Source organism: Phoca vitulina, unplaced genomic scaffold (genome assembly GCF_004348235.1).
Source record: "Phoca vitulina isolate PV1807 unplaced genomic scaffold, GSC_HSeal_1.0 scaffold31, whole genome shotgun sequence".
In the NCBI taxonomy this organism is placed as follows: Eukaryota; Metazoa; Chordata; class Mammalia; order Carnivora; family Phocidae; genus Phoca; species Phoca vitulina.
Window position 1 is genome coordinate 24741109 of NW_022589734.1, and position 16334 is coordinate 24757442.

Genomic DNA, 16334 nt, shown 5'->3' on the forward strand with positions numbered 1-16334 from the left:
TTACAGTCAACCCCAATGTACTCATCAACTGTATTCAACATTTCAAATCCCCCTACAGTTAGGCCCCAATTTCCCAGTTTGATTTTTTTTCTTAGATGGCCAAAATTGGCATACATGCTAAAAAAGATATTGCTCATTGGATTTATTAGCTTTATAGATATTAAAGATATTAAAAGATATTAAAGTTTTTAGGAAAATCAGCTGTATTAAATTTATTAATATGTTTTGAAATATCTAAAGCAGTAGTTCCCAAACTTTGGGTGTGTGTGTGGGTGGGTTGTGGGGGGCGGGGGTTAAAATTCCAATCCCCAGGTAGCACGGCACACCAATTAAATTAGTAGCTGACGGTAAAAGCAGGGCATCAATGGGTTTAATGATTTTCTAGGTGATTCAAGTGTTTTGTAAATTTCGTGAAATTTAACTATGTAAATTGTGAAAGATGTTTCAGTAGGTTCTAATTTATTAAACTTAGGATTTAATTATTTCTACTGTGGGAATAAAATGGAAGTTTTACACAAAAACTGTATTTTTAAGTTCAATAACAAGATCGGCAAGCTGAACTTCAGATAAACACTTTGAAAACGTATCGCTAATTTTTGAATTACTATTTAAATATCGAATGTCAGAAATTAAGCTATTCAGGTCGGACCACTGTTAAGCACACTCTCCCCCCATCAGCAACGTCCCCTTAGGCCCGGAAACCCGCAGGGACAGCTGGGTCGCTGAGTTTCACAAGCCCGTGCTCAGGCTGCCGGAGAGTTCAAGTTCAGCAGGCGCGTTTCTTTGCAGCCACGGCCCGGAAAGGCATCGCACCGGCCAGGAAGTTTGGTCCGGAATCCCCGCAGCCCGGGCAGCGACTCCAGGGTGACTTGCTGGCCATGCCCACGTCGCCGCGGCTCGGAGGCGGGTGAAGTTCCGGGACGACGCGCGGTCGCAGCGCCGAGATGGAGCCGGGAGCGCGGTGCGCGCTGCTCGCGCTGCTCCTGCTGCGGATCGTGGCCGCGCTCGGGCGGCCGCCGCGTGAGTCCGGGCCGCCGGGGGGCGAGACCGAAACCAGCTTCGCTGAGCCCCTGGGGTGGCCAAGTGCGGGGGCCCCGAGCGCAGCCTGTCCCCGACTCTCCCGGGAGGGGCTCCGCCGCCGGGTGCGGGCGGGTTTGCGGTCCCCTCGCCCGGGACCTGTGCGCCCCCCGCCCCCGCCGCAGCTCCCAGGGTGGCGCTCGGAGCCACCCGCCCCCTCCGCCGACTGTGACGCTTTTAACTACTTTTAACTCCAAATCTGTGCGTTTCTCATCCGGGCTGAGCTAGGGTCCCCGGGCCCTCGGACTCCGAGCTGGGTGCCCTCGTTCTGCTTTGGGCCATGTCGTGTTTTCTCCTGTCGTCCCCAAACAGGAAGTTCTTCTCCCCAAAGACGACGTGGGCCCGGCCGGGGTGTTGAGGCTCAGGGCTGGCGGAGGGCAGCAGGCCTCGGCCGAGCGGGGTCCCTCCCCGCCCCCCCGCACCCGGTCTCGCCGGCACGTGGGGGGCGCTGCTGGAGCGAGCGGGGGGCTGGGCTTCCCGCGCCCCTCCTCCCACCCCTTTCCAACTCGGGGTCAGGGGAGGCTCCCGAGACAGATCTGACCCCGGCCTTACTGACTCTTGGCGGCCGGTTATTCTTTTGCCTGGAAAAACTGTAGTTTTTCATGATAACGGTGATTTCTGGACTTTTGAACTGAACGGAAGAGTTCTCATTTTCAGCCTGGGAGGGGGGGGTTGATTTGCAACGTTAATCGTACTATACATAACTAATGGGTTTTTACTAAAGGATGCCAACGTGACGACTAACATTTAACTCAGTTTTAAATCACCTTCGTCTCTGTGATCTGGTTTGACTCCACCCAGCATTGGGAGGTAAGAACCAGTCATAGGGCGATTTTACTAGTGTTGACTGGCCCTCAGGTTATCCTTCCCCAGGTTAGAAAGAACGTGGGATCTGGTTCTCTGATGAAAAATGAAGTACCACCACTGTTCCTAATCTCAGGTGACCGTGACTCTTTGCACACCTTCTACACGGTCTGAGAACAACGCTTGGAGGGAAGGTCGTATGTGTATCCACGTTACAGAGATGACAATGAGGCATGACCTGCTCATGGGTAATTTTGTTCCCCGTTACCCTGGGCTTTTGAGGCGGAACCAGCACCCCCATAGCTGTGATTCTTAAATGTCACACCACAGTAGAGGTTGAATCCTCAATTTGATGTGGAACAGAGATATTCGTTGTTCACGCGTAGAAAGGGAGTAACAGAGCATGAGTTGCACTGTTCTGGACCCCAGGGAGGTAGCAGGGAGCCAAGTCCTTGCCCTCTGGCATTTTGCGTTCTCTTGGGGAGATGACAATAAACTAACAAGAGGACCCAGCGCCCCAGGTAGCGGCAGGAGCTGTGGAGACGGGTGAGGTGGGGAGGCTGGGGCAGGCTCCTCTCAGGCTGGTGGTGGAGCCGAGAGCTGAAGGAAACAGGCTGGTGCCGGCTGGAAGCTTCCCAGACGAGCTGAGTGGACCCCGCAAGTGGAGTGGAAGCAGGGACTGCACCCTCGGGGAAACTGACCCCTGTCTGTGGTGAGGACCGTTGTGTGCATCGTAGGATGTGCTTTACTCACGGGGTGTTAGTAGCAATCCCCCGGTTATGACGGTCACAAGTGTCTCCAGACGTTGCCAAGTGTCTGCTGGGAGACACAGCTCCCCAGTTAGGAGCGTCTGGGGTGCAGCACGAGCATAGGGACCAGAGGCCGGGACTCGTCAGGGGCTCAGCCATGGGCCACAGGCCAGGCCTCCTAGGACCTCGCGGGCTGCCGTGTGGGTTCCAGCCGAGGACGGACCTGATCTGGCACAGCTTTGGGAAGGGTTGCTCTCGCTGGTCTGCAGGAGGCAGGGGTGAAGGAAGTCGCAGTCAGAGTCGGGAGCAGCCGGGAAACTGTTGCTGGGTGCCAGCCGGACGCGGCGGCTGGGCCTGGGGGCGGGCAGACGAGGAGCAGAGCAGCATCCTGGATGTATTCAAGAGGAAGTTGCCGAAGGACCCCGGTGCCGTGTGAGAGACAGAGAAAAGTCAAAGGCGACTCTGTTCTTTAAAAATTATTTTATTATTTTAAACGTTTTATTGGCCTGAGCAATGGGGTGATAGGTGATGCCATTTCTGAGATGGGGAAGGCAGAAGAAAGAGCAGCTTGGGGGAAATCAAGAGTTAGACTTAAGTTTGATTTTTCCAATTCCTCATCCAACTGGTGGTGCCCGTCGGCAGTTGGGCGTAAGAATCTGGAGTTCAGGGCCAGAGATGAAAACCAAGGAGTCGTCATCAATCCATCTAACAAGCATGTACTGAGCCCCTAGTACATGCCAGGTGCTGTTCTAGGCCTTGGGCGTTCATCAGCGGAAGGAAGGGAAACTCTCACTTGCTCTTACTGGGGCTTCTTCCGTGTTTGCTCTGAAAGTGTCTTAGTTATGGATCAGCAGATCTGCCAGCATTTCACGGCAAACATTTACACAGGAAAGGGTTTAGAGACGGCAGTCGTGGAAAAAACCCAACAGTGAATTCCTCAGCACTTGGATCCAATTTGCCCTGAGCATCAACTCCTGAGCTCGGCTGCCCCAGCGAGAGACCCTTTGGGATCTGAGAGTTTGTGGGCTGCAGGGGAGATTGCCCTAAATGTGGGAAGTAGGGCAGAGGCTGGGAGCTCCGAGGGGGGTGGTGGCAGCCCCCCGGGGGGGCGAGAGCACCCAGGCCTGTGGCGGAGCGCAGAGAGGCCCTGCAGCGCACGTGCAGCGGGGTGGGCCCAGACACAGCTGGTGCTGTGAGTTTGATCCAGCAGGGATGTGGCCCCTCCGCCCCCCCACCCCGCTTGCATCCCACGGAGCTGTCCTCTTGCCTTCCCCCCAGGGTCCCATTCCCTGCGCTACCTCTTCATGGGCGCCTCGGTGCCGGACCTTGGGCTGCCCCTGTTTGAGGCTTTGGGCTACGTGGACGACCAGCTATTCGTGTCCTACAGTCACGAGAGTCGCCGTGCAGAGCCCCGCGCCCAGTGGGTCCGGGATGGGGCCGCCAGCCCGCTGTGGCTGCAGCTGAGTCAGAGCCTGAAAGGGTGGGATCACATGTTCATCGTCGACTTCTGGACCATCATGGACAATCACAACCATAGCAAGGGTACGTGGAGAGGGCGCTCTCCTTTCTGAGGTGGGCAGAGCGCATTCCTGTAGCTCGAAGATGGCTCTGGGTGAGCAAGCAGGGAGTCTGAGGTCCTGGGGGAGGAGGGCAGGAGTCTGAGGTCCTGGGGTCCCTGGGGATGGATGCTGAGACAGGGACTTACTCCTTTGGTTTCAGTAACGAAGCTCGGGGTGTTGTCAGAGTCCCACACCCTGCAAGTGATCCTGGGTTGCGAGGTGCAAGAGGACAACAGCACCAGGGGGTTCTGGAAGTACGGGTACGACGGGCAGAACCATCTGGAATTCTGCCCCGAGACGCTGGACTGGAGAGCAGCAGAGCCCAAGGCCCAGGCCACCAAGCTGGAGTGGGAAGTGAACAAGATTCGAGCCAAACAGAACAGGGCCTACCTCGAGAGGGACTGCCCGGAGCAGCTGCAGCGCTTGCTGGAGCTGGGGAGAGGGGCCCTGGACCGGCAAGGTATGGTGGGAGCGCCCCATCTGCCCACAGACTCTCCGGATGCAGCGTCCCAGGTGCCGGGGGAGGTCCCGGCTGCACTTTCCCAGGGGGCCAGGGTCACGTGACGTGACTCTCGGGGAAGGCGCTGAGGTCTGAGGTCTCCACCTTATAACTGAGATGTAGGACCCAGCCCAGGGGCATGGTTTTAGGGTTTGTTTTTTTTTTCTCCCTACATGTGGCCAAAGAAGTATCTGTGATCTTTTGATTTAACTGAGAACCCTGTGTATACTTATACCTTTTAGGAATTTCAGAGATGTCAATTATCACATGAATGCCAAGCCAAGCAATTACCAAAGGAGGCAGCCAGGCAGAGTAGCAGAATCGTTTGGAGGTTAAAGGTTACTTTCACAGAACAGAGAGAGAGTCCCTGAGGGCTTCCAATCTTCCAGGGCCCCTTCTTACAAGAATCCTTACTGGGTTGAGCCAGGTAGAATGAACCAGTAGGGCTTAGTCAATCAAATCCACATACAGGGGAATTTTGTCCGATTCCATTTACTGTATTGACAAAGGACAGAAGCCGCGAGATGCAGGTATGCATATTTATATACGGGACAGGAGCATGGGCTTGACTATCTACCATGCAGCACCCCATCACAGCTGAGTCCTGCGACATGGTTTAGGACACAGTATGGTGACTCACGCAGCGGCATCGGCCTAGGGTTAGCTTCTTCCTCCAGCCCATAGAGAAAGGAAAGTGAAAATTCCAGTCTTCTTGGCAAGGGTAGAGAGCTCCCCTCTCCAGATCCTTCCTCCTTCCTGTCCAGTGCCTCCTTTGGTGAAGGTGACCCATCACGTGGCCTCGACGGTGAGCACCCTGCAGTGTCAGGCTCTGAACTTCTACCCCCGGAACATCACCATGAAGTGGCTGAAGGACAGGCAGCCCCTGGATGCCAAGGACGTTGAGCTGAAAGACGTGCTGCCCAACGGGGATGGGACCTACCAGGGCTGGGTGGCGTTGGCCGTGCCCCCTGGGGAAGAACGGAGATACACCTGCCAGGTGGAGCACCCAGGCCTGGATCAGCCCCTCACTGCCTCCTGGGGTACGGATGGGAGCTGGGGGTGGTGGTGGAAGAAGTCCGTTGTGGGCGGAACCAGAGGGGTCAGCATGGCAGTGAGGGGAGGGTCTGAGCCGGGCTGGGGCCGCAGTCCCAGCTTTCATTTGCTTTTGCTGTTTTAGAACCCCCGGTGCCTGGCACCCTGCTCACTGGAGTCATCGGTGGGATCGCTGTCTGCGTCATCCTCTTTTTTATTGGAATTCTGTTCAGAATCTTCAGGAAAAGGCAGGCTTCGAGTGAGTAGGAAGAAGGAGGAAGTCTCTCAGTTCCTCTGACCCCAGGACACACTAATGCATCAGGAAGTGGGCTGAGGGAGGGCGAAGGGGATTTGGTGTCCATCTGAAAGAAGCCTGTTCCTCTTTTTCTCTTTGGGGACGCAGGTTCCGCCCCGGGAGCAGGAATGAATTGTTTTCCTAGAATGAAAGCTCCAAATTCAACAAACTTCTTTTGAGCACCCACTGTTTTGCGAGATGCTCCTTAAAGTAGTACATGGGCTTTGCAGTTGGGTTCATCGCTGTTGCTATTCTCAGGACCCACAACTAGAAGGGAATGAAATCCGTAGCACGAGCAAACACGGTTAAAGGAGAGCCCCTGAGGTCCTAAGACAGACCATTCTCTGGGTGTCAAAAGAAGGAATGGCCATGACCTGCTGAGGATTGACCAAGGATTCTGGGCCTTGAGGTAGATGGCTTTAGGAAAGGTTGAGGACGAGGGGGGTCTACCAGATGGGGCAGCCATGCACATGGCAGAGCATGAGGCATAGTGGGAGGTGAGAAATGATTGTGTCTCCGCCTGTCCATCACCAGGGTGCACGCCTGCCTCCTGAGCATCTGGGGGAGGGGGGGCAGATGGAAGCCAGCCAGGCGGAGCTCTGGGGGCCTCGAGGATGCTAGCCAGGGAGCCCTGGGAAGTCAGTGCAGGGACAGTATGGGGGACACGGTCTGGGCAGTTGGAGAATGAGTGTCAGGAGGTGAGATGGGAGGCAAGGAGCCAGCTAGAGAGCTGGTAAGCAACTCCAGGTGAGAGATGATGGTGCTCGGGGAAGGGGGTGGTCCCAGTTGAGGTGAATGGATGTGGGAGGTGAGGACCAGGGACTAGGCAGCAGGGTGCTCAGGTCTGCGATGCCCCTTTTCTGTCTCTTGTCTCTGCAGGAGGAGCCTCGGGGGACTACGTCTTGGCTGAATGTAAGTGACAGCCTGCAGACCCCTCGTGGGGAGGGGACGTGGAGCCTCAAAGAGAGGGTGCCCCTGTGGCCTTCTTCATGTTCCAGGGCAGAATTGGACTGAACGACCAGGAACTGCCCCAGGAACTCTCTGCTTGTGGCCTGCCATGTTCATTTTTGAGAAGTGTCTCCCATTTTGGTTTCTGAGTTCCTGCATGCCAATGAGCCCCAGCGCCGGCCTCTGGGCAGAACCAGCTGCCTTGAATCTCAAGCTGCCTCTAGAGCCTGCCTTCATTTCTGCATCACTTCCGACTCCGTATGCCCATGTCATCTCATCTCCTATCTCTGGAATAACGCTCCTGAAATTTGGGAGACTCACGGTTCCTTTCAGCATCTGAGAAAAACGATGAACTTTCTCCCCGGGACATAACACTCTCATGCCCTTACCAGAATTTTGCACACACATCCAGGCATTTCCTAGGCCCATCCAATTTCCTTTTGATCCTCTCTCTCTCTGTTACCCAGTAATTCACCTGTCACCAAGCCCTGTGGTCTCTTCCACCAGAGGGTGAAGTGGGTCATTGTGCAGCGGTGAAGGCCGTGTACTGTACAAGCCATGGAGGTACCCTCAGAAGAGCCATTGTGGATGCCTGTGTTTATTCATGATAGTTTCCAGAAAGTGGGCAGGAAACATCTTGAGGAGGGGTATGTTTTTCTAACTGGCAGCAAGATGTCACATAGGTTTCCCCAGAGTCACGATTTACACGAATGCGTTCACAGTGCCTCTCTGGTATGCCAGGCTTGAAGTAACGCAGTCATTTCCTACTTGGATTCTGCTAATGAGATGATAAGGAAAGTGATCCTAAGGATGATGATGGTGATGATAAGGTGGCTGACACTTACAAAAAAAAGCACTTGCTGCCAGACTGAGTTCTGAGCACCTGCTTACATTATGATTCTTACCATAATTCTCTGATATAAGAACTATTATCCTCATGGGTTTTTTAGGTGAACAAAATGAAGTAGGGAGTATCTCACAGCCTTCCAGGGCTAGAGAGGTTTCAGCTCAGTCAGTCTGACTCTGATCCATCTCACACGCCGTGGCATTAGATGCTTTAGATGTGCCAGGAAATGGGGGGGGGGGCACGGCTCTTCTGTGGCCCTAGTGTCTTCATTCTCAGTGAGCTTGACCAAAGCGAAGGGAAAATAACAGAAAATAACCTCAGCCATTTCCTTTCGAAGTCTCTGCGGAAAGAAATCCAGCGTGTGGCCGGCTTACTCTGCTGCCACCCCGGTCGGCTCTGTCTGGCGCGTCTCTCGGGCCCTGGGTCCAGACGGGGATCGGCGGAGTCCCTCAGTGGATGTGTTGGACCCCACAGTGTTTTTGTTCTGCCTGCGCCTCCAGAGTCAGAAGCCACGTGGCATTTCCCTCCAGGAACCGGAGCGACCGTCTGTCGTATTAAAGATGGTAAAACAGATGCCACCGAGCGGCCTGGGGGTACCCTGGCGTGTTCCCGGGGCTCCTGGGAGTCTGGTTCTCTTCCCCAACTGTGCACATTAAGAAAAGAAACTCATCAGGAATTACTCCATTCTGGGAAAGTAATTCATCGGACCATGTTCAAAAGAATACTGACACAGACCCCCAGATGGCCAGTGTCTCCTTTCTGTTGCTGTGTGTGTTTGGCCACAGAACTGCAACAAGGCATTCTGTCTCCCACGGCAGGTGCCTCCGAAGACCAAATAAAGCTCTATGGTTTGTTTGGTAGTTACTGAATTTGGGCAAAGAGATCTCGACAATTTTTTTTTTAACTTTTTTTTCTGGTTACGAAAGTTAGGTGGATAAAAGTACATGTAATTTGTGCTTATTGTCAAAAAGTTGAAAATGAGTTTGAATTGAATGAATTGAATTGAATGAATTGAAACTATCATTCCATTAGCTAGTGATAAACCCTATGAATGATCTGTGTATTTCCTCTCAGTATCGCTATATTAAAATATATAAAATCAACAAATACACTTAAATAAACATACAATTAATTGTGTTGTATACTGTATGATTTTTTTTTTTAGGGGGCCGAGGGGTAGAGGGAGAGAGAGAGAACCTTAAGCACACTCCACGCCCAGTGCAGAGCCCAGCGTGGGCCTCAATCTCAGTCACAACTTCAGCCAAAATTCAGAGTCAGATGCTTAACTGACTGAGCCGCCCAGGCACCACGGTATGATTTTTCTTAGGTACTTATCAATGTTATGGATTAATCAACTTAATCACTGGGTCATTTGTGGGACATTGATATGCTTCTGATTTTTTTACATTTTGTTTTATGGAATATCTTCATTAAACTCCGGTAGCTGAATTAGTTGTTTTTCCTCACTCTAGAAACATTATCATCTAAGCTGTTACGTGTTGGTTATTTTACTTCCAAACCATATTGAAAGCACACCGACAGATTCTCTCTGGATATTATTCTGTACTCAGAACAGACTGCCCAAAAGGTTCCCTTGCTCTTCCAGCTCATTAAGGATACAACTAATTAGGGAATGGTGTGTGTTATATTGGTTTTCTTTCACACAGACTGAGATTTCAAGAAACACCTGTCTTCACAGTGGGACTTTCACTAACCATTGGTGACTGTGGCCTCTTACTTTTCTTTTTATATATATATTTTTTAAGATTTTATTTATTTGAGAGAGAGAGAGTGAGAGAGAGAGAGTATATGCCAGGGGGAGAAGCAGAGGGAGAGGGAGAAACAGAGGGAGAGGGAGAAGCAGGCTCTCCGCTGACCAGGAAGCCTGGCGCAGGGCTCGATGGATCCCAGGACCCTGGGATCATGACCTGAGCCCAAGGCAGACCCTTAACCTACTGAGCCACCCATTCTTTTTATAATGGAAGTTATAAACCTCTATTTTCTTTCAGTGTTTCTTAGCTTAATTTTTCTTCCCTTGTTCATCAATACTGAAGATCAAGTACATTTGAAAAATCAAAGACCTACATTTTAAATTCTGGATCCTATTTGGCCTCTGGCAAAACCACCCACAAACAAAGCGCGGTCGTGTGGAGAAGGGTGCCACCTGGTGGCTACGGTCGGAAGTGTCACAGTGGTCATGTGACTGTCTAGCCCTGGGGCGGGTGGCGGGGGTGGTTCCTGCAGGGCTAGGGAGAGAGAGAGAAGAGGTGGGCGCTGGAGATTTTTGTGGAGAAAAGCCCCTGAGAACTTGAGGAAATAAGAAACGAGTCACCAGCTGGTTTGATCACAGGGCACTGTTGAGCTGCCTGAACTGAGAACGGAACAGAGGAAGACCTTTGGAAATCCTTGTAGTTCAGGTGCAGCCGTTGGTTAAGACCCGCTGGGAGGTGGAGGCAGACTTTCTTGCTGTGTCTGAGTCATACGGTCTTACAGGGCTGAGTGGGCTTGATGCACTACGAACCATTCTTCATGTCCACACACATACGCCTTCGAAAACATAACGCCTTCTCTAAAATGCTGGAAAATTCTTATAAGCTACCATTTTTAAACTATAATTTTTTTTCTAATCACACTCCAATCTAATAATGACTAGAACTCAAGAATGCATGACTTTAAACATTTAAGATTTTCACATCGATGGACGGGTATTTGGGGTTTTGATTTCTTTCTGTAGACTTTGGGTCATCTTTTTTTCGTTTCTCTTTTGGAATCAGTGTGAAAAGGTAGAATGTCAACTCATTATTAATGATCTTGTGTGACGATTTCATTACAAAGCCTGGGTTGACTTGACATCCTGCACGCATGCCGCATGCCTTCCATTGCATGACTATTTTCTAAAACTGTTTTTTTTCAGCTAACAATGATTATGTACTTACTAGATGCCAAGCCTTGTTCGGGATATTGTTTCTGAAGAATCCGGTGAAGTAGGAACCATGGTTATTTCATTACCCTTATTTTGTTGTATGGAAAGCAAAGCACAGAGAGGTTACATAACTTGCTGAAGGTTACACAGCTAGAAAATTATTGTGCTCGATTTTTATTCTAGCTCGTCTGGCTCGGAGTCAAGCTCATAACCGCTATAAAAAAACCTGTTTCTGTGTCAAGAAAACATGTAGTGTGGTATTGTTATTATCTCGTTGGGATGCTCCTGGTGGCAACACCTCTGATGTTTGCTGCACTGAGGAGGGAATCTGTTTTAACATTTCAGAATTTGCCTTATCCCTATAACTTTTTCATAAATATTGGGAAACATTTTCTTTGCGTGTATTTTTTTTAATTTAAGGATTTTTTTTCTGTTAATAAACAAATTTCTAATGAATAAATTTACATTTCTATTTATTCTCTTTCTCATTAAGGGAGAAATTTAGGTATGATTAACCTTGAAACACATGTGAATCATTTTATTCACCAGATTGGGGTAGAAACTGTTGTTGCTGTTTGTTTATGGGTTTTTTTTTAAGTATTGTTATTTTTTACATATAAGATTCTAGCTTTTGATCCAAAGAGTCTAAAAAAGAGTTTTGGAGTGTTCTGTGTACTTGGGGTGGGACAGGGTGGAGGTGGGGGGGGTAAGTACCAGTATCTGTATAAACCCCAGTGTTAAGTCTCAGTTAACCTTACTCTAGGGTTGATTAAATGCCCTGAATTTTATTTCTTAAACAGTTACCACAATGGCATTGTCATAAAACAGGGAATAACCAACTTTGATACTGCCAAAACATCGTGACAATGTGTGCAAAGAGAGCATCTGTTTTAAATATGAAGGTAACAGTTAGTGGTCTTTCCTTTGTTTATGTTTGGAATCACAGTTTCACCATTAAAACAAGTGCAAAATACTTTTTGTGCTTTGTGTATGCAATTAAGAAAGTATTCAAGGAGGGCGCCTGGGTGGCTCAGTTGGTTAAGCGACTGCCTTTGGCTCAGGTCATGATACTGGATCCCTGGATCGAGTCCCGCATTGGGCTCCCTGCTTGGCGGGGAGCCTGCTTCTCCCTCTGACCCTCCCCCCTCTCATGTGCTCTCTCTCTCTCATTCTCTCTGTCTCAAATAAATAAATAAAATCTTTAAAAAATAAAAAATAAAGAAAGAAAGTATTCAAGGAAATCTGAAAATCAATTTAATTACAGACATTTATATAAAAATTTTGAAACAAATAAATGTATAAGGAAGGATATTGTTAGAAATTCTCTGTCCAAAGAACTTTTTTTTAGTAGGTCAAAATACATTAAGAATGTTTATAGGAGCAAACCCACACAAAGACAGCAGGCTGAGGAAGTGGGCAGGACAAAACTTTCAGTAGAATGTTTGGACTGAAAAGAAGAAGTAGAACATTTTCTAGAACAGGAAGGAGAGGAAGTAAGGAAACTAGGGAAAAACCCAGTATATATTATAGACCACAGATAAGCCAATGGGAATGAAAATTGAATTTAGGGAAAGTGAGTAAGACAATGGGTATTCATACCAGGGTAAAGGTTAGGTGGCTGGAAAAGAGAAATGCACTGAAGCCTTAAACTGCAGTAGGAACCGTCAGCCAGTGGCTGGAAGAGCTGTCTGCCCCAGACCAGGAGGGATGTCCCCAAACGCCTGGAGATAACTAATGTTATAAAGCCCTGGAAAACTATGTTGGGTCAGGTTGAACGTATACCTTTCTTCAGCTGTAATATAGGTCAAAAGCATTTCTACCCTAGGATTTTGTCTCACTAAAGAACAATTACACACTTAAAAGTGACGATATATAGTGGTAGTTCTCAACCCTGGGCAAGTATCAGAATTGTTTGTTGACTATATATATACAGTTGACTATATATATTTATATTTATATATATATAATATACACACCAGTCCTCAGCTCTGATACCTTGATCGAGTTAATCTGCTGCAGAGGGTGGTTGTAGGCATCTCATGTTTTTATAAAACCTTTGATTAACCTCATGGTGTTATTCGTTCAAATGTGTGATGTCACCTATTAGCCACACCTTGTTTGTAGGGTTTTTAGGTGAAGGGCTTTCCTCACATTTTGAATGAACAGGGTTCTCTGAAGCCAGTTTCTCTCTGAGGATGGGGGGGGAGGTGAAAAGAAAGCCAGCAATACAGGTTCCAGAGTGAGTCACGCCCCTCTCCCGAGCCTCATGACCAAGTAGGACCTGCACTCTTCCCCGAGTGGAAGGATCTATTTTTAATATACATCTATATGTGTATATGTTTTAAATATTTCTGTTCTGACATTCATGATTTTTGAGTCAATGTCATTGAGAAAAATTGATAAAAGAGGACATTAGGAGAAGGGGATAGAAAAAAGGACTAAGATGTCAAAATAAAAGTGAAGTTTTATTAATGATCGAATGGGCGAAATAAAATTGGGGGGAAGCTGGCCTAGATCTCTTCTTGAAATGCAGAGGGCACCTGCTGGGATGTGCATAAAGGGGGGCTCACACCATGGATTTTTGCATGAAATTACCGTATTATATACACGCTATTTTTATTTATTTCCATGAATTAAAAAGCACGTTGAGATTTCAGTTTTACTTATAACCTCAGACTCTACACTTTTTCTCTGTAGTGTTTGACATTTCTTCCTAGCTAAGTCCCCCCTATAAAGTATGTGTTTGTGGTGGGGGTGAGGGGAGTAAAAGTCAGGAACCTAAAAACCCTCAATTTGGGGCAGAAGAATGTAACTACTTAATAATTCCAGAAGTGTTACAAATCATACACCATTCAGAGCTTTTCTACCCTCTCCTGGAACTCTTCTCTTTTCACCTGAGAAAGTATGAGGTTTTATATATGTGTGATCGCTCTCAGGCCATAGTCTTATTTTAAGTATCCACAACAGGCATTTATTTATTAAATAAATAAGGAAGGATATTGTTAGAAATTCTCTGTCCAAAGAACTTTTTGGAGAGAGGGGGTGCCAGTAAGTCTGATCACGGAAATTTTCAAAAGCTGCAGCAGGAGGCTAAGGAGAAATTTTTTATTTGAGAAGGCCCTCTCCCAACCACATTCAGATCCAATTCTGCTCTATTCTGCTTTTTTTTTTTTTTTTCCCTTAATGGGATTAGCTTGTTTAAAACACCAATAATCTCATCAAAAGCCCTCCAGGGGAGGGCCCTGTAGGCTTTGTTATGACCTTAATCAAGTATTAGCCCTGCCCTACAATTAATCCCCCACTCAACAAAACATTTGTTCTTGTCTCTAAACCTGGAGAAGGTTGAAAAGGCATCAGTTAAGGAGGAAAGGGGAGTTTATTAGGAACTGCAGGCAGATCAGACAGGCCCAGCAGGCTGGGAAGAGGGTCCAGGGGCAACTGATTGTCCAAGCTTAGCTTTAGGTTCCCTAACTCTCGCACAGATATTGTAGAAACAGGAATCACTCAACAAATGTTCGAAAGGGAACAAGAAGTTTTAATTTGCAATTGTTCGGGTTTTTTGTTTCCAAACATAGGGCCAGAGCTTTTAGATGGCCAGGCTTACACTTTGTCCAGCACAAAGAAGGCCTTCTAAATGCGTCAGTTTAATAGGAATACTAAAGAAGCCGGAGGGAAAGTCCCTTGACCTATAAATCCACCGTCCTTCACATTATTTCCTCTACATTCCCCTCAAGGAATCATTACATAATTTATTAGTTATTAAGTGGAAATAAAAAGAAACGAGTGGTTCTCTTTGGTCAGCGGGTTTACCTGGTTTAAAAAAAAAACAACCACATTCCATTTGCAAACGCGCCCTGAAAAAACAGCTCAGGACAAAAGAGAAACAAGCTTTTCAATCGAGTGAGAGCCGTACCTCCCCCTCCAGCCCGCCGACGAAGAGCGAGGTTTCACTGGCCAATCAAAACATCCAAATGTTAATGAGGCCTCCTTGCCCCACCCCCTTACCGACCTAATTTGGAAGAACACCAGGGCATGGTGTTCTCAATCAGGTCCGCAGAAATGCTATTTAAAGGGCTGCGCGAAGACGACCCAGTCACTTCCACCAGCATCACCACCATGTCCGGCCGTGGCAAGGGCGGGAAGGGCCTGGGCAAGGGCGGCGCCAAGCGCCACCGCAAGGTGCTGCGCGACAACATCCAGGGCATCACCAAGCCCGCCATCCGGCGGCTGGCCCGGCGCGGCGGCGTCAAGCGCATCTCCGGCCTCATCTACGAGGAGACCCGCGGGGTGCTCAAGGTGTTCCTGGAGAACGTGATCCGGGACGCCGTCACTTACACGGAGCACGCCAAGCGCAAGACGGTCACGGCCATGGACGTGGTCTACGCGCTCAAGCGCCAGGGCCGCACCCTCTACGGCTTCGGGGGCTGAGCGCCCGGACCCCGCGTACTTCCAAACACAAAGGCCCTTTTCAGGGCCGCCCACAAAGTCGTTTAAAGGGCTGTGGTGCTTGCTAGAAGGGAGGGCGGGGTGTAGTGTGAGACGCTGGCAGCAGTAAGCGTAGGACCCCGGAAGAGTCGGTTCCGAACCGCTTAGGTAGTGACGTAGTCTAGGTCAGGGGTCCTCTATCTAAACGTATGAATTTTTCTATTTTTTTAAAAACGGTAGAGTGGTGGCAATGAAATGATTTTAGGACAGAAATGCGTATTGTGAATGCCACCGAAAGCATCCCGACGAAAGTTCTTCGGGGAAGCGCGGCGCCGGAAGCGCCCACGACACGACGCTCTCGGGCCCGCGGCTATGCAAATGATGGTCCTTCGGGGACAAGCTCTGATTGGGTGATACTCGGTGTGGTGCCGGAAAAAATTGCGGAGGGCGGGATTTCAGCACCATTTTCCTGTTGGCTAAGAGGCTTGATAGCTGTCCCCGGAACTGGCGGAAGAACCTTGGTGGGTTCACTTTGTTTTTAACCCGATGTCTGCCAGGCGCTAAGGAGGCGCGAGGAACAAAGGCGCACAGGATCGCGGGGCCGGTTCTAGGCGGATTCGAGCAGTGCCGCGGGCCTGCCTGCTGCCAGGCGGGCGTCTGGGGTCGGTCCGCCGGAGGGGCTCACGGTCTTCCCCGCCAGTGAGGTGCATTCCTGCGCTACCGTTCCGACCTGAAAGGGAAGCTGGCCGCCATGTCCAAGCAAGACACGGGCTGTGGCTGACTATACAACTTTAAACTTTTATGTTTATTCGTTTTCCATTATATAAAAAAATTGTCAGAGGCCCAGTTACGTAAGTGAGTTTAGAAAGGCTAGGCCCTAGTGAGTTATCTGTAATACAAGCTTGTACATGAAAGAATGCGTTACATAGATTTGCATTGGGCTTTGTTCAAGGTTGCTCCAAATACCAAGGCCCAAAATAAGATTAACTGTATGAATTTAATATTTATAATAATCTTTAAGAATGCTAAATCCCAAATTAAGTGAAAGCTTTAAAACTAATTTTGCTTAAAATGAGAAAGATGCCTGTACTCAGACCCTGAGAATTTCCTAAGTCGTTTTTGTGATGTAGTTCAGTTTGGATCCTAAAAACTTTGTAGCCCCAATATCTCCATGAA

At 49.0% G+C, this 16334-nt stretch overlaps 2 protein-coding genes across 8 annotated transcripts in view; both read left to right on the forward strand.

Annotated features, from left to right (window-relative positions):
- Positions 1-16334, forward strand: part of LOC116644850 (histone H2B type 1-A-like) — a 383608-nt gene that overhangs the window by 277192 nt on the left and 90082 nt on the right. The window lies entirely within an intron of this gene.
- HFE (homeostatic iron regulator) lies at positions 582-8940 on the forward strand. 7 transcript variants are annotated; one of them, XM_032424680.1, is made up of 9 exons: positions 935-1020; positions 1802-1887; positions 2018-2129; positions 3909-4172; positions 4350-4649; positions 5453-5728; positions 5866-5979; positions 6895-6927; positions 7014-8940. In XM_032424680.1, the coding sequence occupies exons 3-9, from the start codon at positions 2081-2083 to the stop codon at positions 7301-7303; spliced, it is 1326 nt and encodes a 441-aa protein (XP_032280571.1). In that variant the 5' UTR covers positions 935-1020; positions 1802-1887; positions 2018-2080; the 3' UTR covers positions 7304-8940. The 7 variants fall into 7 exon arrangements, with proteins under 7 accessions (XP_032280573.1, XP_032280569.1, XP_032280575.1 ...); XM_032424682.1 differs by lacking the exon at positions 1802-1887 and having other exon boundaries at positions 582-1020; positions 2018-2593; XM_032424681.1 differs by having other exon boundaries at positions 1802-2593.